At 35.9% G+C, this 26,010-nt stretch overlaps 1 protein-coding gene across 1 annotated transcript in view; it reads left to right on the top strand.

The window, feature by feature from the left end:
- MET (MET proto-oncogene, receptor tyrosine kinase) overlaps positions 1–26,010 on the top strand; it is a 147,092-nt gene that overhangs the window by 72,665 nt on the left and 48,417 nt on the right. Inside the window, exons 4-8 of the mRNA XM_070946653.1 lie at positions 9,698–9,832; positions 11,813–11,986; positions 17,866–18,026; positions 20,664–20,766; positions 20,891–21,027. Coding sequence (XP_070802754.1) covers positions 9,698–9,832; positions 11,813–11,986; positions 17,866–18,026; positions 20,664–20,766; positions 20,891–21,027 — 710 coding nt within the window. The remainder of the gene's footprint in view (positions 1–9,697; positions 9,833–11,812; positions 11,987–17,865; positions 18,027–20,663; positions 20,767–20,890; positions 21,028–26,010) is intronic.

Here is a 26,010-nt window from a genome sequence, read left to right as displayed (position 1 = left end):
TGTTTGCGTGGCAGGATGGCGTTAAAACTGACAAAGCCAGACAACCAAGATGTGGGGGGGGGGGGCTCCCCCATTTATAAATCACAAGAGCAATTTTTGAGCTCGCAGATGCAGAAGAATGGTTTTAAAGATTTAAAGGAATTTGTTGTGGAGGAGTTGGCAAGACATGATGAGATTATGAACCAGAATCTTGAAAAATTTAGACAGGAAATTAAAGAGTTGGTTCAACAAAAGTATGATAACCTGAAGCGCTATATTGTAACAGCTTTGAAAAGCTTTTCAGAAGTAATTCTAAAGATGGATAAAGATATCAATTTAGAAATAGAGTCAAAAATGAAGGAAGCTGATTATAAGATTTATAATCTGGATAATAAAATACAAAGAATTGAAAATGATTTGACAATGATTCAAGAAAATAGCTCAGAAGTAGAGTCTAAAATGAAGGAAGCTGATCACAAGACTTACAATGTAGATAATATAAAGCAAAGGATTGAAAATGAAGTTACAATGATGCAATTCAGATCTATGGAATTTGCGATCAGAATGAGGGGAATACATGAAAATAACAGAGAAGACTTGAGAAAGATGTCTGCTGAAGTTCTGGCTGTGATTTTAAAGGTTAGTTTTGAAGAGGTATTCTGTAAGATTGATAAGGTCTACAGAGTAAATTCTTGGGTGGCAAAGCAAAGACAATTGCCTAGAGATGTGGTGATTTACTTTACTGATAAAGGAATAAGAAATGATATTGTGCAAAAGTCTTTTAACTCCACTCCAGAAATGAATGGAAGGAAGATCTGGATATATAAAGAGCTGCCGTCCAAGATGTTAAAAGATAGAAAGGGCTTTGGATTTTTGGTGACTGAGCTAAAGAAACAAAACATCCCATTTAGGTGGGATGCTCCAGTTGGTATAATATTGAGATATCAAGGAGAAAGATATCAATTAAACACTGTTGAAAAAGCGGAAGAATTTTACTACAAGGTTTTTAAAATGGGCCCAACATCTCCACGTATGTCATCAGTGTCAGGAATACAGGAGGGGGATAAAGAAAAGCAAAATGAACAAGAGATTGAAACTCAGGTTAAGCAGATGGAGATGGAGGTAATGGAAAAACAACAAGTTATAGAGGGCTTTTTGGATGAGCTGCTTTTGGATTCTCCTTCAGAGGCTATAGCTGGATCACCTATAAATATAAAAGAGGCGGCTTTGGATCTCGATTTGATGTCTTATCAAGTTAAAGACCAGCATGTAATTCAATCAGCTGATATACAAGTCCTAGAAAGGTAACCAGGGTGGTGTTGTGGCCCCGCCCTCTGAGCCTGTCCCATCGAAGGAAGAAAGCTCCGAGCATGAGGAAGAGGAGTCAGCCAGGCCTCCCTCTCCAGGCCCCTCCCCTCTGGCACTGTCTCAGGTGCCGGCCGAGGGAGAGGAGATTAGCAGGGAGACAGGTGGCTTGGATGAGAGCGAAGGAGAAACATCATTCCTGGACGCACGCCTCCGAAGGCGTGATAAACGATTGCAGCAGCTCAGGAGGCGTGCTAGGGATTAGAACTGAGTCACTGGACCACATCCCAGAGACTATATAATAGAGGGTGGTGGCCAGTGATCCTTGTGACGAACAAAAGTAAACCTTGGATAGTCACTAAAGCCTCGTCCGGAACTGCTGAGAGAAATATTATTCTGATTGGACTTTTTGTACGCTAAGTATCTTATCTTTCTGTTTCGTGGAAATAAACGCACTTGGCAGATGGTGTGTAAATCGCTGCCAAGTTGGAGATAAAGACCTGGGTGTGTGCCAAAGTGTTTCCTTAACCCTCGGCTGGCTGTGTTTGTGTGTGTGTGTGTGGACGGGGACAGATCAGGTGGAGATCTAAACCACAACAAGTTAAGAAAAGAAGAAGCAGGTTCTACAAAACTAAAAATTTTTAAACTAAACAATTCTTTTTTAGCCAACAGATTAATGCCAGTTATTTAAGAGACGATTAAATATAATAAGCAGGATTTATAGAAGGCTGATACTGAAAATATAACTGAGGCAAATTACAGACTTATATTATTTTGAGAAGAATAACAGATCTCTGCATTGCTGGTGTTTTTGGGATGTGGAAGATGGCCTGTGATTGAGCGGACTGGAACTTTCTATTTTGGACTCTTTGAAACATGGATTACGTATATGTTGAGCTATAAGGCAAGAGAACTATGGAATTGGGGCATGCAGATGATCTGGCTGTTACCCTAACGTGGTTGTTGGAATTAATAATCTAGACAAAAGACATTACAGAAGATACCATATGGAATATAAATATAAAGTCACTCGGGGGGGGGGTTATATACAGAAATACTTATTAATGATGGGGGCAGATGGTAATTGAAGATACTGAATACACTGTTGGAAGCAGGACTTGATGTTACCCTAACATGGTCGATGGAATTAACAATCTAGTTGAAAGACATTACAGAAGATACTATATGGAATACAAATTTAAAGTCATTTGAGGGTTTTATGGAAATATCTTTTAGTGATATGGGCAGAAGAATAAAGATATTATATTATGTATGGTAGACCTGTAGGAAAGTGGGTGATATAAAATTGATATGGTACAAGGGGATAGGTTAGGTTACTGATTGCTTAGTTTAGGAAAAGTGATGTTATGTTTAGATATTAATATATTTAAAAGAAATATAAGTATCCAGGTGGAAAAATTGGGTAGATTATGAGTAGAATAAATGCCAAATTAGGATCTATTATATAGTTTTTAGTCGAATGCTGTTAAATGTATAGTATACTGGGGATATAATAATGTTAGGAAGAAATGTATAGTACATAGGGGGTGGTGTATAAGGGTGGTGAAGTATTATATAATGTGATATTAATCTGGATTTCAGCTTGGAGAAGCCATGGGGGGAGGGGAGGGGGAGGGGGGTGGGGGGGAAAGGGGGGGGAATTTGTATTTGAAAAACTTTTTCAATAAAAAAAAACATTGCATATGTCTATGTAATATATACTGAACTACTGAAAAAATATCCTTTCCAATTAAGATCTTCTATTTTTATGTTGAAGATCAAGTCACTTTATCAATAAAAAAAAATAAATTTTATACCAGCTGCTAAAGGTAATTAAGTATCAGTCTTGGAAATAGATGTAGTATTTTAAATACAGCAATCTTACACTTTTATTTTTTTAGACTCTAATTGTATTGGGAGTAGGGAATATTTTTTTTCCTGTTGGAACACGTGCTGCACAGTCATGTACATAATTGTTTTGGCTAAAACAAAAGTGTGAAAACTTTGTACTGGTCCTTAAATATCCTTGACTTCAGAGCTGATAAAATATTGTTGAGTTTCTGTTACAAAACAGACTGCTAATAATTTGACTAAGACAGCTGTCATGCATGAGAAAGAAAAGAAATTTATTTTATATCCACCCTAAGCTGTATGACAAGTTTTCCTGCAGATTTTCCCTTTTCTTTCCATTCCCTCCTCCCATCCACCCCCAATATGATTTTGCAGCTGTTTCTGCTTCTTACAGTTGTAATTGTGGTTGGTGCTTAGCTGGGAACACAATCTCAGTACAGCTGTTGAGTGCTAAGTGAACTGGAAATTTTTCAGTGGTTAAATAAAAAGAATTATGCTATTTCAACCAGCAATAGTATGAGTTAGATTTTCAGTGGGTAAAATTTGAGTCTTGTCCATTGAAGGCTAATCAACAAAGTTCTATGTTCCTTTGATTGGTGTTCCTCAAAAATGGCCATAATCTGTCTGGTCACATCCTCATTGTAATTAGGATCAATGATACTTTAAGAGTCTATTCTTTCACTGGAATTATAAATTTGATCTGTCTCAGTGTTTTACAGATGTTTAGGAATTTTGCACATAAGGAATAAGACTATTATAAGGCATGATCTTATAAAACATAAAATGTACATAATTGGCTTTACTGTAGTGTTGGACTGATCCTTTGTTGCTAATATAGCCATAGTTTTCACCTGTATAGAATAGTCAATCTTATCTACTTCTTTCATTTAAGCTGCTGTGCAATTATCTTCATGAAACAATTGCTTCATTTGAATTGTGTATGCTTGAATTATGTAAAATTTAATGATAGTATCAACAAACTTAAATAAATGAATTGTCCAATAGTTAAGCATTCCAGAGATTATGAGAGATACTGTAAGTTTGGAGTACTCAGCATGAGAAATGTTGAAATAAAACCAATTCTTGAAGCAATTATTTTTTCTAATAATAATATTAAGGTAAAGGTAAAGGTTTCCCTCGCACATATGTGCTAGTTGTTCCTGACTCTAGGGAGCGGTGCTCATCTCCGTTTCAAAGCTGAAGAGCCAATGCTGTCCGAAGATGTCTCCGTGGTTATGTGGCCGGCATGACTAAATGCCAAAGGCGCACGGAACACTGTTACCTTCCCACCAAAGGTGGCCCCTATTTTTCTACTTGCATTTTCTACGTGCTTTCGAACTGCTAGGTTGGCAGAAGCTGGGACAAGTAACGGCAGCTCACCCCATTAAGTGGTACTAGGGATCCGAACCGCTGAACTGCTGACCTTTCAATCGACGAGCTCAGCATCTTAGCCACTGAGCCACTGTGTCCCTTCCCAATAATAATAATAATAATAATAATAATAATAATAATAATAATAATACAATGGTTAAAATCCTCAAAATAATGCCATTACATTGAATGGATTAGAAATGTGTATAGCTAAAGTGATCTTCAAATGTTTTACTTTTAGAAGGACATGTTGTGAAATATAATAAACTTTGAGCATATATCTTCTGGATAGTGGTTTATACCTGCCGGAGATCCATAAAAAAAATTGATTTTTTAAAATTTAATTTCAAGCTCCTTATTTTTATTTTAAAAAGTCTGAAATTGGTGGTTGCCAGTGTTGATCCACATTGTGATAAAAAGTTACTATGTACCGTTTTATTAAACAGCAAAAAGTTACTTCATTCACTTTATTAAAATAATGATATGCAGGCACATGTAGAGTTTAATTGGTAATTCAGACTTTGCATGTATATTAAGATAAATTGATAGTAATAAAATGCTAGAAAGAATTTATCTGGTAACCATGCACTCCTGGCTGATTACTTACTTTCATTTTAAGTGGAACATTAATCTTTTGCTCCTGTGTCATCTTCAGTACTTGCCATCTCCATAGACAGCAATTATTGAAATATTCTGAGTTGCCGTGAAAAGCTGCTATATATTTGTTGGTAATTATGTTATAGTGCCAAAATGAATATATCAGCAGAAATAGCATTATAAATCTAACTCATCCATTTAATCAGAAAAGTTTGGTATATTCTTTATGGCATTAAGTCCAACATAAATAATTTAGTATGAGGAAATCACCAGAACTGGCTAGATCAATCACTTGGCAAGATTATTTGTTACATCAAAATTTTCTATGGGTATCAGGATCTGGCTAGTCCCTGGAATGAAGGCTGCTCAGGAATTCCATATACTTATCCATGAGATCCTTAAAAGAAAATGATGTGTATCTTTATACTATTAAAGCTCTGTTGGTATCCTTAAGTTGGCATTATAAAGTAACAATTTTTAAATTGAGGCATCTAAAATCCACTAATTTAAAGAATGTATAAAATAATCTGGGACACATTCAGTTCCCATCTATGGAATTAAAATTTTCACAAGTTTATTTGCAAAATGAAGGCTATTGCAGCATCCCCACGGTCATTTGCTTGTGATTTCTGATGCTCCCTGATTTCTGATTATACAAGTGAAGTCAATGGGGAAGCTCACAGGCAAAATTTGCTCTCACTCCCATTACTTTTTTTCTTACATTTAGTAAACAAAATTACTCCTGCTGTAACCAAAATGATTACAGAAAAACCCATTTTAGAAATTGCTATCTTAAAATCTAATATAAAAAAATAATTATCCGAATGGCTATTTAAACAAAATATTCCAACAACCTAATAGGTCAGTAACAAGAGTGCTAAGTGTACCTCCAATGCAACACAGTCCATAGCATGTGGGCCATCTCATAAAAGAAAAGAATTCTCTTCAGATCAATGTCTTTCTGATCTCTGACAAATTTGGAATCTAAGCATCTTTTCCATATTCTTGCATAGAAAAGGAAAAGAAAGTCTCTTAAGTATCTTGGAACTAGGACATGATAGGTGAAAAGCAGCATTTTTGAAACATATTGGTATTCAAATGCAGCAATCATAAAATTATGTTACGTTATATCGTAATAATGCCTTTCAGTCACTAGTAATCTGGGTACCCCATTTTGTACAAACTGCAGTTCCAGAAAGTCTCAAAAGCAGCCCCAGGTTGAACTTGTTATGGCATAAATTGCTTCCTGATACCAGGAAGTGCCCTAGCCTAAGCTAGGCAAAGACTCCTAAACATTGCTTCAACCTGTTGTTCTAACAGGAATCATAAGTCTAAAGGATCCCCATGTAATGGATTTGGTCCTCTATTGGAGAGGATGACAGTATTGAGAGGGCTAATTGGAACTGATATGGAGCTGAGGTATTTCTGGATTAACACTACATTTACCTTGTTGAGATTCAGTTTAAGTTTGTTTGTTTGTTCCATGCAGTTTCTCACAGCCCATATGAGGACATTTAAAGAATCTCTGGCCTGACTGGAATGGTAATAAATTACTGGATATTATCTGTATACAGGTGATTCCTCACCCTGAATTGGTGGGTAATCTCTCCCAATAGATTCATATGTTAAATATAGAAGCATAAGGGGAAAGTTTAGTCCATTCTTATAGATTAATCTGTACTTTCATGCAGTTTTGAAATGTGTTCATTATTATATTTTTCACTCACTCCCCTTACTACAAAACCAACCATGGACTTGATTGCTGTTTCATCATGCTTATTGACTGGACTTGCTATTGACTGGAATTGCCTAATTAAGTTATAGTAGAACCACCATGAAATGGTGCCTGTTCGTTCCAGAAATTGCAGATGGTTCAGCAAGATACCAGGGTTGATGGTACAATATTGAAAACCACCAGGAAGTCTAAAAGGGCCAGAAGGTTCTGAAGTGACGATCTATCAGAGTGACCAGTGTTGTTTCCATCCTTTATCTAGGGCTTTGTTTCATAAACTGCATTTCAGGAAATGTGAGTGTCCCTGACTAGTTCCAGACCAGCAGTTGTTGGAAAAGTCTGCTCTTTGCACTCATAATAAAGATTTAGCCTTCAGCTTGCATTGCTAGGACAAGGTTTTGTGTGTTTATTTGCTAATTCCAAATTGAATAAATTCCAAATTGAATAAAAGTGGGTACTTCTGAAACACCAGTTTACTGGAATCATGACAACAGGAAACACTTCTGGCAGTATTTTATGAATACATTTTGGAGGTTCTCTGGAGATTAGGACTATTGCTCAGTGAAGAAATAATTTTTGGCAAGAAAAAGCCTGAATGACTGATAAAAAGGCATTCCTGGCATTTAGCAATGGATATCGAAGAGACAGAATACCACCATAATAAAGGTATTTGCAGCTGTGGACTTACCTCTCGTAAATTCCAAAATTAATCTGAATTTTCATGCAGCTTTGCAATGTGTTCTTTGTTAGATTTTTCACTCTCCCTCCTGTTCATAAAACCAAAATAACATCTTAAATATGTTTTAAAAACAATGGTACTTAAAAGTTATATATTTTCACAATTTTTTTCTCTGCATTGTTACATAGTAAATTCAAATTTATCTTGTTTCCCACTGTCCATAAAAGCGCCCCTGAAGCTAACAAACAATTCAAATATTTGTTTGTTTGTTCATTAAATTTATATGCTACCCATCTCATGGCTCGAGGCAACTCTGAGCAGTTTAAAACGTAATAAAACATACAGATATAAAGTTATTATAAATATAAAAATGAATTAAAATGACAAAAGATTAAAACAACCTAAAAAAAACCCAAACATATTTGGAGCAGAGAGGTGGTGGTTCCTTCTCTGTTACTGCACCAGTTACTTCCAGCCTCCCGCTTCTTCAGGGCCCCATGCCACTGACATAGCCAAGTTTTAAGGCTTTTCCTAAAAGGATTTTTAAATCAGTACAATGTTTACTGATTTATATAACTTTGCATTTTTAAAAGTCTTTATGCCCTGATGAGGAAAATTTAGCAAAAATTTATTCTGTTTTTTGTTTTGTTTTTTTGCCTTAGACTATTTACAGACAGATGGGTACTCATCAGTTTCCTCTTATATCTAAAACTACAGTAAAACTTAAAAAATAAGTTTCTAGACTGAGAATTGATAAAGCATTAAAGAATATTAGCTTTTTTGGTTGGGTTTAGAAAACTAATATATAGCTATGTACCTGTCAAGGGTAGCAAACTCTCTGTCAGCCATGTTAGCCGTGAACACTACAGCTCCATATTAGCAGAAACATTTGTGCAATTTTGAATGACAACACTACATCGTCATAAAAATGCAGTTCTTTATCTATATAAATATAAAATGTTAAAACCATGCTGGCTCAGGAATTCTGGCACTTAAAGTCGACAAGTCATAAAGGGGCTGTGATTCCCCATCTCTGATGTAGAAGATTCATTAAGAAGTAGGAGTTTTAGTCTTTACTTTTCTTTTCTGTTTTGCTTTTTGCAAAACTAAAATTCTTTTGTAGAAGCTAACACCTAATGTTGAAACTGACAGTGAAAGTACACCTTTTCCACCTGTACTATTTCCTCAACAAAATTAATGTCTACCAATAGTTCTTTGGAATAAAAAAAAAACAACCCATAATTATAAGGTTGTTTGGAAATGGTATTTGACCCCATTAAGATTGTCATTGATGGATAACAAAATGAGTAAACAATGTTGGAGATGTGATATGGAATTAGGGACTTATGAACATATGTGGTACAAATGTGATAAAGTTAAAAAGTTTTGGCAACAATTGGAGAAAATGATATTTGAAATGATGGGGAAAGCAATAATATTGAGACCAGAAACTATATTACTGTTGATAATTAAGGAAATAGAACCAACAAAATATGAGAAAGAATTGATTAGAATTATGATTATAACGGGTAGAATTATAATAGCCAGATATTGGAAATTAGATGTGAATTTTAGAATAGAAGAATGGTATTGTGAAATGCGGAAATTAGCTTTAAACGATAAAATGACATGCGATATTAAAATTAGAAATGGTGACTATAAAGAAGATATTTTCTGGAAAATTTGGAAACCATTCATGGACTATGTGCTGGGAAAATTGGATGCTTCGGTACCTGTACCCCGAGAACGTGGATTTTGGCGATCATGAGGATATATCCGAAGAACCAAATCTTCCTTTCTTATGTATAGCACAGGGTGAAGTATTGTATATGTTGTTTGTAATGTTATTAAAAAAAAATTTAATAAATTTTTTTAAAAAAAATTAATAAAAAATAAATAAATAAATAAAAAACCCGTTGCATCCATTGTGAATTACAATGGAAAGCAGAACTTGAACTGAAAAGGATATGGGAAGAAAAAAAATTAACCATAACTGAAGTAGATCTGCAGCCTAAAGCTCCTTCCTGCAGTGCCAATGCTCCATTCAAATTATCTACAGTAGCTTCTGTCTATATTCAATCATTCACTCCACCTCCCCCCATAAAGCAATAGTTGTAGATTAAAATCACTGTGTGATATAAATATAAACTGTGTGATAGTTGTTAATGTTTTTCTTTTTTTAGATAGTGATCTCTCGTTCTGAACGCACAACACCGTACATGAATTTCCATTTAGATTCCCACCCTGTTTCTTCAGAAGTTATCATTGAGAATTCCCTAGGCAATGATGGGCATATTCTGGTGATCACTGGGAAGAAGGTAAAATATTATTCATAATTTTTTGTGCTTCCTGGTCAAGTGCATTTTTGGGCAGTGTATGTACAAATAGATACATATGTGTACATATACACATATAATCCTAATAGTGTTTACATTCAGCTACTTTAGATGTATTTTTTTTCCTTTACACATTTCCTTCTGTATCAAAGAAAAGTGAAAATACAGTATATTATTTTATTGATAGATGGAACCGAAAGAGTTTGGCTTGTGTATCTCTCAAGTTTTTCATGAAAATAGGTGAGATCATGAAATGATTATACCCCAGGTTTAACATTTTATAATTCAGCACTAATCTGGAATATTAATATCAGATATCCATTTTTAAATGGAATGCATCGACCAACTAAACTTCTTTACATTTGATTGCAAAAGAGAAAATCACCTATTTCCCCTCAGGACTGAATCATTTAATATAATCTGTGATTCCAATTATTTTTCCTTTGCATCCTTTCCAGACATGTGTATATTGTATTTCCTCACTGTTTTTCCTAAGGAGGCAAGTAAATGAATAACTGAGTATTGTTTGAATAGGGAAGCTGTGATACAAACCAACCAAAGAAAGGAAATGCAAATATAAGGTTAGATGCCTTTTTTTTTTACTTTGGTGGAAAGTATGTAGGACAAAAATACACAATAACTTAAAAGAATGAAACTTTAAAACTTCCTGCCCTTTGTTAATTTTATATGAGGATTAAATAGCATTTGAAACTTATTATTATCCATTTCTTTTATACTTTTGCAAACATCATAGATACCAATTAATTGCCACCTTCTATAAAGCAATACAAAAAAGTCATGGGAAAGAAGCAAAGGTAATCTGGTTCAATGAAGACTACTTCTGATAGTCTTCATTGATCACAAAAGTATTTTAATTTTTTATGAACTTTCATTTAACTTTTCCTATCCCTATAGGGATAGCTATAATACATTTTTATCAGGTTAGCAGTTTTCTTGCCTTAAATGAAAGTAGAATGATGTACATGCAAAGCAACAAAATAATGGCAATCATCATTATAATAATCCCAATAAAAGGGAGGAGTAAAGAAGATAATAATAAATATAAATAATACTACTGCTGCCACACAACAACATGGACAAATACACATAAACATTAGGCAGCATTGCGAGAATTAGGTGTTCAGCAGAGGGAAACAAACGTTTCTTTCGAACAAAGCATCTCATCCAGTGAATTCCACACATTGAGCACTGACCATGAGATTAGACTATGCATACAGCTAGATTTTGTTTGTTCTTGTTTAAATATCTGCTAATGTTGAACTTGGGCATGCATAAACATAGCTTTTAAGTTGAAATTTAAATTGATCAGGTTGTGATCTTAACTATACATACTTAATATTAAGCCCCATTAATGTCATCATGCTCAACTTCAGGCTGTAAATTATATAGAATCTATATTATAATCTATTTATACTGGTATATGGTAACAAAATATGGAGCACCTTTGCAAGTACAATGAGATAGATTATTTTTTTTGCATGCTTCATCAGGAACCCTTGTTGTTGTACAATTCCTGGTGACAGACAGGTTGCTTCCAGAGATTAGCAATAATTCCTCTTTAGCTTCCTCTTTTTGATATTTTAGCAAAAAGCTTTTTGAGATTAGCAAAAAATTCCTCTTTTTGATATTTTACGTAACCAAAAAAGATAAAATACTGGAGAAATGCAAATGGATTAACAAAATTGAAAATCCTTGAACAAGATACGGCAAATTCATGATAAATAACAATAAGAATCCACAGTCTATTGGGTAGCTCTCGTTCATGGCACGAAGAAGACTGCACAGGATATGAATTGCACACATAATGCTAAGGTATATGTTTGCGGTTTTTTTTTTTTTGTGTTGTTAGGTACTGAAAATTACTAGCACCTTAGCTTTGTATAAATCTTCTGCTAATCTTCATAATTAGTTTCTATGTGTCTGTCATGTTTTACCCATTAGGTAACCAAGATTCCACTAAATGGACCGGGATGTTCTCACTTTAGCACGTGCAGTCAGTGCCTTCTAGCACCTTCTTTTATGAACTGTGGATGGTGTGGCAATCAGTGTGTGAGGCCACAGGAATGCCATATAGGAGGATGGACACAGAACATATGTTTACCTAAAATCTCTGAGGTAAAATTACCTTTATCTATTATTTACTGGGACCGCGTAACATGAGCCAGATCATAGTTAACATATACAAATTATTTGTAAGTTGCTATAGCAATAAGTATGTATGGTCCTCAACAATGTCTCTTTTCATGTTTTGAAAAACGAAGAATAATTAACTTATTCCCAGATGAGGGGAGATGAGGTCCGCTGCTGTTAATTGACTAACCCTAACCCTAACCCTAACCCTATTTATATTTTGGCTCACTCTATTCCTTCCCCTCCCCAATTATTTGAAACCTGCATAGACTGTCACTATGGGATATGGGATATCAGTGAAGCATAAAACTACAACACAAAGTAACCATAATATAGGGGAAGCATTTCTGTAAATCAAAGATTATGTTGTGTTCCTTATGTTAATTTGCACTTTTAGAATGGTCCAGATGTGTGAACATCTCACCACAATTGTTTTCTTACTTGAAACTTTTTGTCAAAGTTTCTGTTTAGAACACAATGTGAAAGCACTACAGATGTAAAGAAAAGACCTTTGTACTTCTACAGGAATTCCATGAAGCTGAGATAGGGAAATGCATGAGGCTTTATTCTGATATTTGCAGCTAAGTTAAAACTGGCAGAGGTTCAGAGAAGAATATGTGAACTGGTACTGTCTTTTACACCTGATTTCACCTAATCAGAAATCATATCATATGTCATATATCATGTCATATCATATATATCATTACTTACAGGACTTATATAGCTACCTATGTCATATATTATAATTGTAGGTGTCTCAAAACAATCCCTAAAAAGAGCTAAAACAGTATGATACTATTTTTAAAAAAATCTTGGAACTGATTGAAATAAAAAAAATATTTTTGCCTCTTCAGAACTTTTTCCTTCATGAGAAAAAAATGTAATGTCAATTCTAGAGAGTTAATACTTTTTCTTTAAGCAATCCATCTTATCTTTTGCACTCACTATAGTCTTCATATAAACCACTCTGAAAGGAGAGAAACAATAGCTATTTTCAGCTTTAGAAGTTTGTAAATAAAAGAGCAAATAAGAGTAATATTATACAAAGGGGTATAAAGAACATAATAGCTCATTGCTATTTTCATTTAGCTATGGTCACTGCAAGATCTTCAGAGTCTGTCTCTGTGTTTAACAAAATAATTTTCTATTAAATATTAATTTTCTAATAATTATGAAAATCTAGTTTTACAGAATGGTTGTGGAATTTGTAGATCCTAATGCATATTATTATTACCAGCTTTATTACACTGTATTTTTTTTCAGTGGCAGTCACTTTGTGACTCTGAATAAACTCTGAAATGATTTATTTTTTAATAAATGTTTTAATGGCATTCAAAACATATCTGATTGGGAAAATAAAAAATGTGCTGTTATTGAAACTTAAACATGTATTCTAAGCAATGTTGAAATAAAAGAGAAAACCATACAGAAATGGAATATTAGCAGAATAATGGGAAATATGTTTTCCATAATGGCTTGTGACTTCAGGAAAGATTAGTGGACATCCTTTCACTGTCCTGCACTTTACTAATATATACAGACACACCATAGGAAAGGAAATTCATCTCGTTTAAAAAAGGAGCCTTTATATTCGTTTTAAGCAAGCCTATACAAACTAAATGAGGGTAGATGGCAGACCCTAAATAACTTTTAAATTATGAAGTCTGATTCATAGTTACATTAGGCTCTTATGTAGTTCACGTAGTGTTCAAGGGTGCTTGAATGAATGTAAATCATATTTAAAGCTACATTAAGTCCCTTTATTCCTGTGAGGGCAAGGACTAGGTCCCTTAGTGTGGCTGAGATGTCACACGCTGAAGAGTCTTCAGAGTTAGCATGAAATTGTTCCAAGCCACCCTGTTGGGCACTTTGTGACATGGTGAGAGCATATTATCTCTGTATTACCAACCTACATGAAGTAATTTCAAAGGTCTGGGTTGGGTTATTGCTTTATCTCATTTTTTAAAAAAGAAAGTACTAATTTGTTAAATGGGGCACAGTGCTTATGCTTTTTGAGAAGTAATTTTGTATGAAGTTAATAAAAGAAAAAAAATCTTAAAATGTACTCGATTGATTTCAAGCCAGAGTTCATGTGCTGGATATATTTTAGAAAATGCAATAAATATTCTATGACAATGATAAATAGTAATATATCCCCAGAGCATGTGCCATAGTAAGTGGAAGATTTTGAGGTTTTGTTTCTAAAAGGAAAGTAATGATGCATTTAGGTTCCTAAATCTTAAAGGCTGATAGCTACTCAAGCAGATTTTATGCTTTGCTGAACCATGACAGTTATTCATACTACTAAAAAAAAGATTATCCATATTTGGCCTATAGCTTTAATATAGCACAGGACTGTTTTGGCTGTTAGAAATGCAAAAGAACCTCTGGTATTTGCAATAAAACCTGAAAATCCTTAACGTATAAAATTATTTTTTGGAAAAAAGAATATAATTAAAATATGTTAAATGATAATTTTGATGTTAAAGTGAACATAGGGTAGTTGTTATAAAGGTCTGAGTCAGTATCAATATTACATTTGCCAATAATGTGGTGAGAAAACTTTTAGTTGAATTTCAGATCACAGAATCACCCAGGCAATAACAGCTACAGATCTAGATCTATTCCATTTTAGCCTTCACACAAGGGATTAAGTATCTATGACAAATGGTACAACTCCACGGGATTCTGCAAATTGTGGGCAAATTCATTTAAATCCACAGCAGTTAAAACTGCATAGCAACAATGTTGGGATTGGGGAGGTAGTACAAATGTCATTATGGCAATTGTACCAATACAACTGAAACTGTATGTGTGAAGTTGGATATATATGATCGATCAGATTTGAGATAGATAGGCAAAAAATTAAGAAGGAAGTAGTAGCTGAAGCCTTTCTTAGTTGTAGCATTCTAGTTAAAGGGTGCTTACTTGGTATCCTTACTCCCATCCTTTAAATTCTAAATAGAGATGACTAAAACCTGCTTGAACAGTAGAATTATTGAACTTAGCTTGCCTACCAGTGATTTCTCTCTTCTCAGTTCTTTGAAAATAAATAGAAAGGTGGTTTGGATTTTTTTTTCCCAAAGCACAAAATAAGGAATTTAGCTTAAATTGTGTCAGTTCTGAAACATCAACTATGCAAATTATTAAATCTTGGCAAATAGATATGCTTTTAATAAGAAATTTTATTTTAGAAAAATTATGAAATCAGATGTTGAGATATAAAAAGTATTGGGGGGGGAGGGAATGAACACAAGGAAAAACATGGAAAGCAACAGTCACAGCAATCCAAATAAAATCAATATAGCCAGCATGCTTGAACTAGCAATTTATTTGAACATGTTTAGAGTTTATTGCAAGAGAAGCTAGTTTAAAAAATAACCACCCAAGGCTCAAACATTACATTTTGTCCTTCCTCCTCTTTCTTTTCTTTTTGTGGATATTTTTTTGAATGTATGTGGAGAACAAATAAAAACCAGCTCTTCTAGAGAAATTTACTGCTGTCCTCACTAGTAAAATACTATATTTCTGAAGTTATGGGCCTGACCCTCATATTGTAAACAAAGTTTGCTTATACACAACAATTATCTTTCAACAGCTGGTATCATTGACATATTTTCAGTGTTTGTAGGCTGCAAATATCTACTAAGATTAAACAAAAGTTTATCCAAAATCCCATCACAATATTTGATGAGCTTTCAAATGACCTTGTGTGACTATATGCCAGGTGTTTTTGTGTTATTTGCCAAGACACACACTCCAGTGGCCTACAGTAACAAAAGACAAGCCAGGCATAATCCAATATTTAATAGCCAAATTCAGGGAAGAAATAAAATATTCTGTCTCAGGCAGTGACTAAATAGTCAAGCAGATCCAAATTCAAGCATAAATCTCTTAGCAAAAAGGATTTCAAATACAGCATATGTGTTATGTCATCACCCAATATCTTCTTTAAAAAATTAAACAGCTGTAAATATTTCTCCCTCGATTCTCCCATACATATCTGCTCAACTGATTTTGTCATTGTGGGACTGTCAACTTCGAAAAGGACCCATGCTGCCACAGCCATCTTTTCATTTCTCAACTTTCCACACACTATGGAGGGAGGGAGAGATTTGGAACGTCAGGCCAGACAATAACAACTCATCATCCCATGGGATCATCAACAGGTGTTGGGCAAAGACTTGAAGGAGTTACCTGGGTGACGCTGGAACACCTAATTTGACAATGTGACTTGTGACAAGGAGGGAGGGGAATATCCCTCAATTATATGAAAACCACGGGAAATAGTTAGAGTTGGTTTTGCTTTCATGCGTGCTGAAATGTGTACTCAATAAAATAGTTCTTAAAGAGATCTGATAGTCTGAGTGGTGGCTTGGTTGGGTTTGTCAGTCGGAGCCTTGACAGGGACATTTGAAAAGATGACAGGTTTCAATTGAAAGGGTAAAATATTTATAAAATGTTTCTGAAGTTTTTATATTTGCTTTACTATTTTTCCCTGATCCTAAATTATGCAGTAATTGTTTCCAAATGGTTTACCACCAAACACCAAAGCCTCAAAAAGACTACATGCAGGACTACAGGTTGTGATATCTAGATATCAACTGTGCATGGTTCCATTTGTAATATTGTTTGAAAAATTAACCAATTCTAAGGGAGAGATCTCCCTTTGGCAGCATTTACATAATCAAAACATGAGGAAATGTGCAAGTATGACTCTGGGACTTTCAAATGCACTTGGAATTGGGTTGGTTCTTCGTTGCCCTGGAGCGTATGGTTTAATTTGTGTTTACATGTTCAGAATAACTATTTTTCTTTGGCATTTAATTTTTTATATTCTTACAGAATTAAGCTAAGTACATTATATAGATACAGTTTTTTTAAAAGATGCCAATGTTACTGGATATCAAAGAGAACAGTAACCTGAACACTTTTTAAATATAAAGGTTTTTTTCAGATCCAGCAGGAAAATAGGGAAATCATGGTGAAAGACACAATTGTGCTACTTATTAGGAATAAAAATGCAACTTCTATAAAACACTATACAACGCTTTTATCACAAGTATAAAAAAGTTTTTTGTTCTCTGACCAAAAAACTTAGCAAACTTAGATTGCATGTCTATGTAAGCCCTATAGCATTGTCAATGTTTTATTGATAGTGTCTTGCCAAATGCCCTCCACTGAAATTTATACAACTTCTCTGCTATTCATGCATTTTCCCACCATTGTTACATTTACAGCGCAATTTACAATATACAGAAGTTGGTTGGGGGGGGAGAGCATTTCCTTTTGAGATTGTCACTGCATTGCTAGGATGTAGTTTATTTTTAACTTGAAATTTAGAAGTAACCAACAGATAGTATTTTCAGTGACAGCATTGTAAAAGCCACATTATTTTTTTAGTTCCCAAGACAGTGTTTGATTTATACATCTTTGAAGCTGTCATTGCTGTGAAGACATTGCAGCTTTCCTTCAGGTTGCTGAAATAAGTTGCTTCATCAGTTTGATATTCTTCTATTCAGTATCATACTTTTAATAAAATAAGTGCATTGTATTCTTTTACATACCACAAGAAAGACATAAAAAGCAAACCAAAGGGTATTAAAAAAAACTATTACAATGCAGAGCTTGTTCAGTGCCCCTAAACACAATAACTCAGAGCTTTGTAGCAGTGGCAGTATTATTTATTGCTAATATCTAAGGAAGCTCATACAGTGATAAATGAAAACGGAGGAACAATTAAGTTAAAGAGGGGGGTATCTTCAACAGAAGAAATTATTTTCTGCCAGTATTGTTTCTTTTCTTAAAAAGCACCTTCAAAGCCCATTAGAAATAATAATTTATTATTCTTTTTCCCCTTTTAGATTATTCCAAAAAGTGCTGCTTTTGATGCTTCAACAAGACTGACACTGTGCGGGTGGGATTTTGGATTCAGTAAAAATAATAAGCTCAGCTTAAAAAAAATATCAGTCTTTGTCGGGGGACAGCGATGCATTGTGGATGGCAAGACTAGTGATAAAAACAAGTAAGATATGAGTTTTTTTTTTTCTCTCTTTAGATATTGTGATGTGTGGCAAAAATAATTAACTTCAATGTCTTGCATGATATTATATGCAATTATTTTGGTTTAATTGTATTTTAATGTATTGTTTCTTTCTCTTTCTCCGTTGTTTGATAGACTTCATTCAGAAAAATAGCATATGAATATTCGTATGATTTTGAGGACAGGGTGCCTTTGAGTCGCTGGTGATTCCTGGACTACCTGGACTAGTCCTTGGAGTTACTTGGCAAAGTTTTTTTCCTGGAGTGGAGTTCTGCTACCATTCCCTCTGCTACCATTCTGTGGAAATTGGGATCGTAGAAACACCCAGGAGCATAGAAGAGTCCAAAGGCAGATGCATGAATAAATGTGATAAATGTATTTATTCATATAACAAAACATATTAACTATATACAAAGGCTGTCTTAATATCCATTAGGATAGGGGGCACACAGCGTGTGTGACTACCCCTATCAAAGATCATGTCTCATGGAGAACAAACGTAAAAGAGAGCAAGGTGGAAAGGTTAGAGGGGGTTTTATACTCAGTGTAAGCCCCTCCTCTCCACATAGGGGTGGGGGCACTTTCTGCCTCCACTAGTGTCTGTATGATATATGTGCCAATGGCTTGCAAATACTTGACAGAAATGGTTTGCTGTTGCCTTCTTCCTAGGGTGGAGTGAGAGTGATTTGTCCAAAGTCATTCAGCTCTCTTCCTATCAGACTGGACTAGACCTCACAGTCTCACAGTTTCTAGTCTAGTGCTTTAACCACTACATTGAGCTGGCTCTCCATTTGTATGAATATGTCTATAGCAGAGATATCAAACTCAAGGCCCGGCGGCCAGATCCGGCCTGCAGGGTGCTTAGATCTGGTCCGGGGGGCCACCCTGGAAATAGCAAAGGACCGACTCGTGGTGCCTCTGCCAGCAAAAACGGACCTCCATTTTTGCTGGCAGAGGGTTGATGCCGTCGCAGCCAAAAATGGAGCTTGGGAGCCTGTTTTCACTGGCAGAGCGCTCAGGCCACTACAGCCCCCCTGACACAAGTGATGTCAAGCTGGCCATGCCTCCCCTGGCCCCCCCAAAGTGAAATACAACCCTGATGTGGCCCTCAGTGAAATGGAGTTTGACACCCCTGGTCTATAGTAAAAATATTCCCGTTTCAGTGGCTATCGTATTATCCATGTTAATAGAAAAATACAGGTTATGGTTCTTGCTCATTCAATGATTATTACTACTGACCATGAAATGTCACTTTCCAAATGTTTTTTGCTCTTTATATATGTATTTATTTTATTCAAGGCAAGCTTAAAATACAAAATTCAAACATTTGCAAATAGATTTAGTAGTTTAAAGAGACCCTGTTTTGCAAGAGGTGAGAGCTAATGTAGTAAGGTATTAATCAATATTCAACTAGAGGGCATAATATTTGTGTATGCTTGATGCACCTTTTTAATGTTTTGATTGTTTTGTGATTTTTGTCCTTTGTTTCTCTTTTGTGTTCTTTTAGATTTTTTTTTTTTGATTTTGTATTTTAATCTAATGTTATCATTAAGGTAAAACACTGAATGAAATATTCAGTAGATTGCTTTTCTCCAACATGACATGAATTTAGTTAACACTATCATATGCAAATTTCATACAGGCCCAGTAACTATCTTGGAATATTAATGTGGATTGAAGCACCAAGCATATCTGTCTTTAAAAGTTGTGCAGATTGTTGAATGTGGCCATTCGCTTATTGAGAAGCAATCTTTTTTCTACAGCAATAATTGAGGGTAGGGATGATTTTAAGAAAGGATTTACTTTTCAAGGAGAAAGCTGTAACTAATCCCTTCTCTTTTTTATATAGTGTTCTTTGAATATATACAGTGGAAGATATTTTTCTTAAAAACTCTTTAAGATGAGATTTTTTAAATAATTGTTGTACTGCTCTATCATTGTTTATTTTAAAAAAGATGATTACAAATAAATACATTTGTATTGATAGATTCTATCTATCAATCAATCATCGAGCTATAGCCTATCAATTATTCCTGAACCACCTGTAAGTTCAAGGGTATTTTTATTTTACTGATTTGTCATATTCTTAGTGTTTGAAACACTAGACATTGGCTGGTCTATTTATGTTGCAATTTATTTATGAGGTTCTGATTTTTTGTTTTGTTTAATTATGATTAATATTTTTGTGAGGGGTCCTTGGTGCTCTCTGAGCTTGTTTGTTTTCTTGCAGACATTTCATTGCCCAAATTAGATAATATCTTCAGTGCTAATAAGGAGTGGAGTTTGCTGTCAGTTTATATTCTGTGTTAAGCTTGGAGTTAGGTTAACATCAGATCAACAATCAAGTAAACAATACCCCAATCAAGAAATTGCCAAAGAAGCCAACAGCAAACAGCCCAACCAAAGAATCTCTGAGACCACCCCACCAATACTGACAGGCAAGCCACTAGAATATAAATTGACAGCAAACTGCACTCTTTACTAGCACTGATGATATTACCTAGTTTGGGTAATGAAATGTCTGCAAGAAAACAAGCAAGTTCAGAGAGCACCAAGTATCCCTCGTCAACCCTGAGCTACAAATACTCTTTATTAGTAATATATTTGTTTTTATTGAAGATTGGAGTGCAAGCTTGGGCCTGTAAAGAACACAAGTTTTAATGTTTCAAGCAGTGTTTCAAATGGACAAGCTAATACCTCTTTGAATACATTTTCTTATGTGGTAAGTAAAAGACTATTATTTTATAATTATATAATTTCATTTTAATAGTTATTTTACCTTTATTTCAATGTGTCATTGTTTGTATATGGTTTAAGTAACAAATGAAATTTTGTTCCATATGCAGGATCCAAGAATAAGGCAGATTTCTCCTAATTATGGTCCAAGATCTGGCGGAACATTGTTGACATTAACTGGGGAATATTTAAACAGCGGGAATTCGCAAGAAATTTCTATCTGCAAAAAGCAGTGCAGCCTAACCAGGTATAATGGGCTGATTTTTATTTTTTTTAAATAAATTGTAAACCTGGAGCTCTAAACCAAATGGAAATATATTTTATCTTCAGAACAAAACATCTCTTTTGGAAATGAAACTCGCAAGGCAAGAATCAGTGATTCCAGCATGAAAAAACTGTTAAATCAGCCTAAATAGCTGCTGACTTGGAAAGGAGGAAGAGAAAACCTAGAATGTAAAATGTAGAGCATAAACCTACATATACAAATTTGGTTACTATACTGTGGAGGCATAGATATAGTACAGAAGCCATTGTGAGATCTAACTAGAACTGAAAATAGACTGCCCTTAATAGGATATATATGTGTTCTGGCTTTTTCTGACTTCTTCAGGGAATGCAAAATGCTCCAATTTATGGTACTCTGTAAAGTAATAAGAGATGTTTTTCATCTCATTGGCAAAGCATTGGAAATGCCATATACATCTTGAGGTTAAATTGGGGTTGCACCCTGGTCAGATGAGGGATCAAAACTCAGGATAGACCTGATGCCTGGTACTTAATATTTCTCATCACATCAGTCAATACCCAATAATCAAAACCTATTTCCAAAAGATTTGGTGGCAATTACTGTGCCTGTAATGATGGTATTAATTTTTATTGAAGAAGGGGTTAGAAACTAGGCTCTACCCAAACTCAACCAGATATCTCAAATGAACTTTTCCCTTGGGTAGATGATCTAGAAGAAGTACCATTTTCCTGCTGAAAAGTTCTTTAATCAAGGACAAACAATAAGACAAAATGCTTTTCCTTTTGGGAAAAGTGTATTTTTGAGGTTTGATGGCTAATAACACCATTTTTTCGGGGGGGGGGGGAGTTTCAAGATAATCATATTTCACTGCTGGAATGGCCTGGGAATAGCCCAGACCTTAATCTAATTGAAAATCTATGGAGCTAACTAAAGAAACTTATTAATCAGAAGTGACCCAGCAATAAAACCCAGTTAATAGAAGCAATCATTCAATCTTGGTTTCACATTATAAGAGCTGCAGAACTAAAAGACTTAATTCACTCCATAGGAAGACGTTGTAAGGCCATAATTCATGCTAAAGGCTACATTAACTGACATGATAATTATTGTATATCTCTTTTTTTCAATGGTGATAATTTTTGTATATCTCGCTTTTTCTACATGTTTCACTTTTCTTCTTTATACTGTAACTGCTATTCTGATAGCAAATCCTTCATAAATTATCTTTCCATTGATATATAATTTTATGGTACTACTCCAAAAAAAAAAAAAAAGTGGTGTTATTAGCTAGTTTGAGAAAATACACTTTTCCGAAAAGGTTTCCACAATTTTGGCCACTACTGTATTTGCTTTAGAGATAGTGAATGAGTTGCTGGTTTTTCTGGGTCATCATCACCATCAGGAAAGAGAAACATCTCACCTCCTAACCCTCAGTCTCTGGGTTCATAATATAAAGGAATCGGTTGAATAGGTAAGCATTCAGGACCTTCACCACCACCACTTTTTCTGGGAGGAACAGCTTCTTCCTAAAAACGGAGTCCTCTTCATCTTCATCCACATTGCCAACTGATGTTACTTCTGCTGCCACTTTGGTGGGAAATTTAAAGCAATCTAGCTTCTTTATAGCTATCACTCTCTTTTTCCCTTGACTACATATTTTATCCTGACTCTCCCACTGTCTCTTCAAACTTTCCCAGTCATGGCATTTTCCAGTGAAGCTTTTGTAAGAGGAAGGCGAATATGGCTAGCTATTCCTAAACTGAGGTGCAGTGCAGAAACCATAAAGTCAAGCCTTGATTTAAAATGAAAGGATCTATTATAATCTGTGTGGGTCTTAGCAACCAACAAAGCACTGCTGTCATTCTAACACCTAATTGGAAAGATTAATTTTTCCCAAATAAGCAAGAAGGGGGAGGGGAGAAATGTCCTTTTAACATTCAAGGAGGCTGAATTGAAAAGCAGGAGGATGATGGGAGAGAGGATCTCTTTTTTTCTGGCTTCCCTCTAACCTACAACACACCCAGTGCTTTAAAAGTAAAGCACACTAAACAACTGTTTAAAATTGGGTTTTAACAAGGGTTTTTCCTGACACTGCCTAATCACTTCTCTGTGGAACTCCAGCAGCAGTAGCAGTCCTCTTCAGTTTCAGCATTTGCTTCTTTCTGTCCTGCAGCAAAACGTGCGTGCGCACACACAAACACACACACACACACACACACACACACACACACACACAATCCGATGCCCACATGATATGCTGGACTACAAATTTCCACATCAAGCTATGGAAAGAGTCACCAATTTCTTTTGTAATCTGATTCTTCCATGGAATTAAATGAGAAGGAAAACAAAAACTACGTTTAGTGTATTACACATCTTGAATGATAAATTCAGCGATCACCAAACTTCTTTTCACCTTTCCTATTTTCTTCTGGATTTTATAACAAGTGGGCAGACTATTTATATTACTATGGTATTGAAGCTAAACTATTATAGATTATTCATTTTGAGACTGTGAAGGCAATCTTAAAGTGTTAGCCATATCATTTTTTTCTTTCTGTCTTCCTAAACAATAATCGTTCCCAGGGTAAAATTAACAAGACCAAATACAGACAAAAGTTTAAATGTGGATGACAGAAACCTACATACTGCAAAGATGTTAAGATTAAGATTTTTTTAAAGATTAAATAACCTTTGTTGCCATTTTTTACTGTGAGCACACTAGCACAGATTAAAAATTAAATTCTGTTGCTTGCTCTCAAAAGAAAGTATATATCTACCCATACACATACATAACACACAAATACACATGCTATATACATATGTTTCCTTGAAAATAAGACCCGGTCTTATTTTCTTTTGGGCCCCAAAATAAGCACCATGTCTTATTTTGGGAGGATGTCTTAGCCCAGGGATGTCAAACTCAAGGCCATGGAGCCAGATCCGGCCCGTGGGGTGCTTAGATCTGGCCCCGGGGCCGCCCTGGAAACAGCGAAGGACCAGCTGACAGTGCCTCTGCCAGAGAAAACGGAGCTTCGGAGGGCTCCGTGCAGCCCTCTCGAGCTCTCTTTTCGCTGGCAGAGGGTTGCAGGAGACTGTCGCAGCCAAAAATGGAGGTTGGGATCCCGTTTTCACTGACGGAGCGCTCAGGCCATCACAGGCACCCCTGGCAAGAGTGACATTGAACTGGCCATGCCCATCCCGGCCATACCCACCCCAGCCCCCCAAGGTCAAACACAACCATGATGCGGCCCTCAATGAAATTGAGTTTGACACCCCTGTCTTAGCTGCTAATCTTAGGACCACTGCAGCCAGGCCTCCCATGTCCCAACACTTGTTGCGCCACTACCCGACTTCTTCTGCGGTCACTTGCAGCCAGACACCATGTGACTTGTCATGCCACTGCCACTGCTCGTGGCATGAGGCTGCATGGCACATCGTGCCATTGTGCATGCAAGCGGCAGAATCAGCATGATGAACCATATGGCATCCTGCGAGCGGTGGCACCGATGCGATGCAGTACGTGGTGTCCGGCCGCAGAAGAAGTTGGCTAATGGCGTGAGAGATGTTGGGGCATGGGAGGCCTGTCTGTGGCAGTCCTAATGTAAGTGGGTGTGGGACATCTGAGGCAGCTCCACCCACCTATCCCCACCCTAGCTTGATTTTTGCTCATGAGCCTCAACCCACCTCATACAAGTAAACAGTGGACGAGGCTTAACTAGGGCTTATTGTTGGAGTAGGGCTTATATTAGGCACAGGCTAGGGTTCCTTTTCCGGGTGGGTCATATTCTCCGGGAAATACTGTATATAGGAGGCTGCGTGGCATGTTGTGCCATTGTGTACACAAGTGTCACCAGCCTTGCACAGCATGTGATATCCTGCTGCAAGCAGCGGCACCAGCGCAACGAGTCATACAGCATCCTGCCACAAACAGTTACACCAGCGCAGTGTGCCATATGGCGTCTGGCTGCAAGCAGCTACAGAACAAGTTGAGCAATTGACCCCCTCCTCTTTGTGGCACCCTCTCAAATACTGGAATATGAGCCATGGTGGTGCAGTAGTTAGAATGCAGTACTGCAAGAAGTTTGAGTCTCACCGGCTCAAGGCTGATTAGCCTTCCATCCTTTTGAGGTCAGTGAAATGAGGACCCCGATTGTTGGGGGCAATATGCTGACTGTAAATTGCATAGAGAGGGCTGTAAAGCACTATGAAGTGGTATATAAATCTAAGTGCTATTGCTATTGCTGTACTACTATAATGTCTCCCCTAGTCCTTGTTTTCTCTAGGCTAGCCAAACCCAAATCCTGCAACCGTTCTTCATATGGTTTTGTCTCCAGGGCTTTAACCATCTTAGTTGCTCTTCTTTGTCCTTTTTCCAAAGTCTCAACATCTTTTTTGTAATGTGACAAAAACTGGATGCAGTATTCCAGGTGTGGCCTTACTAAGGCTTTATGAAGCGGTACTAATACTTCACATGATTTTGATTCTGTGCCTCTGTTTATACAACCGAACATTGTATTCACTTTTTTGGCTTCTGCTGCACACTGCTGGCTCATGTTTAAGTAATTAGGACTCTAAGTCCCCTCTTACAGTTAGTGTTTTGAGCCAGGTTTGGCCTAACCTGGACCTACTGTTTCCTTGACTTTTTTTCTTGTTATTGAAAGAAAAGAAGAAACTGTTGAAAGAAACTTTTTTTTATTATCTTTCACTTTTGTTGAAAGTCTTTGTTCATTCCGAGCCTTTGCTTTCCTGACTTCATCTTTGCAGATTCAGACTATCTGCTGATACTCTGCCTTAGTTATGTGTCCCTCTTTCCATTTTTTGTACTTGTCCTTTTTGTCTTTCAGTTTATCAGAGAGATCTTTGTGCAATCAGTCTGGTTTCTTCTTAGATTTCTTGTTTTTCTTTTTCAGTGATATTGTGCTGGTCAGGGTTTCAGAGTTTCCCACGTTTCTTGAGTTGTTTTCCCCTTTAGGATTTTCA

Source organism: Pituophis catenifer, unplaced genomic scaffold, assembly GCF_029215685.1.
Source record: "Pituophis catenifer annectens isolate HBS135680 unplaced genomic scaffold, rPitCat1.0.hap2 SCAF_7, whole genome shotgun sequence".
Taxonomy (NCBI): domain Eukaryota; kingdom Metazoa; phylum Chordata; class Lepidosauria; order Squamata; family Colubridae; genus Pituophis; species Pituophis catenifer.
The sequence above is the reverse complement of the archived record's forward strand: the minus strand, read 5'-3'. Positions and strand labels throughout refer to the sequence as shown.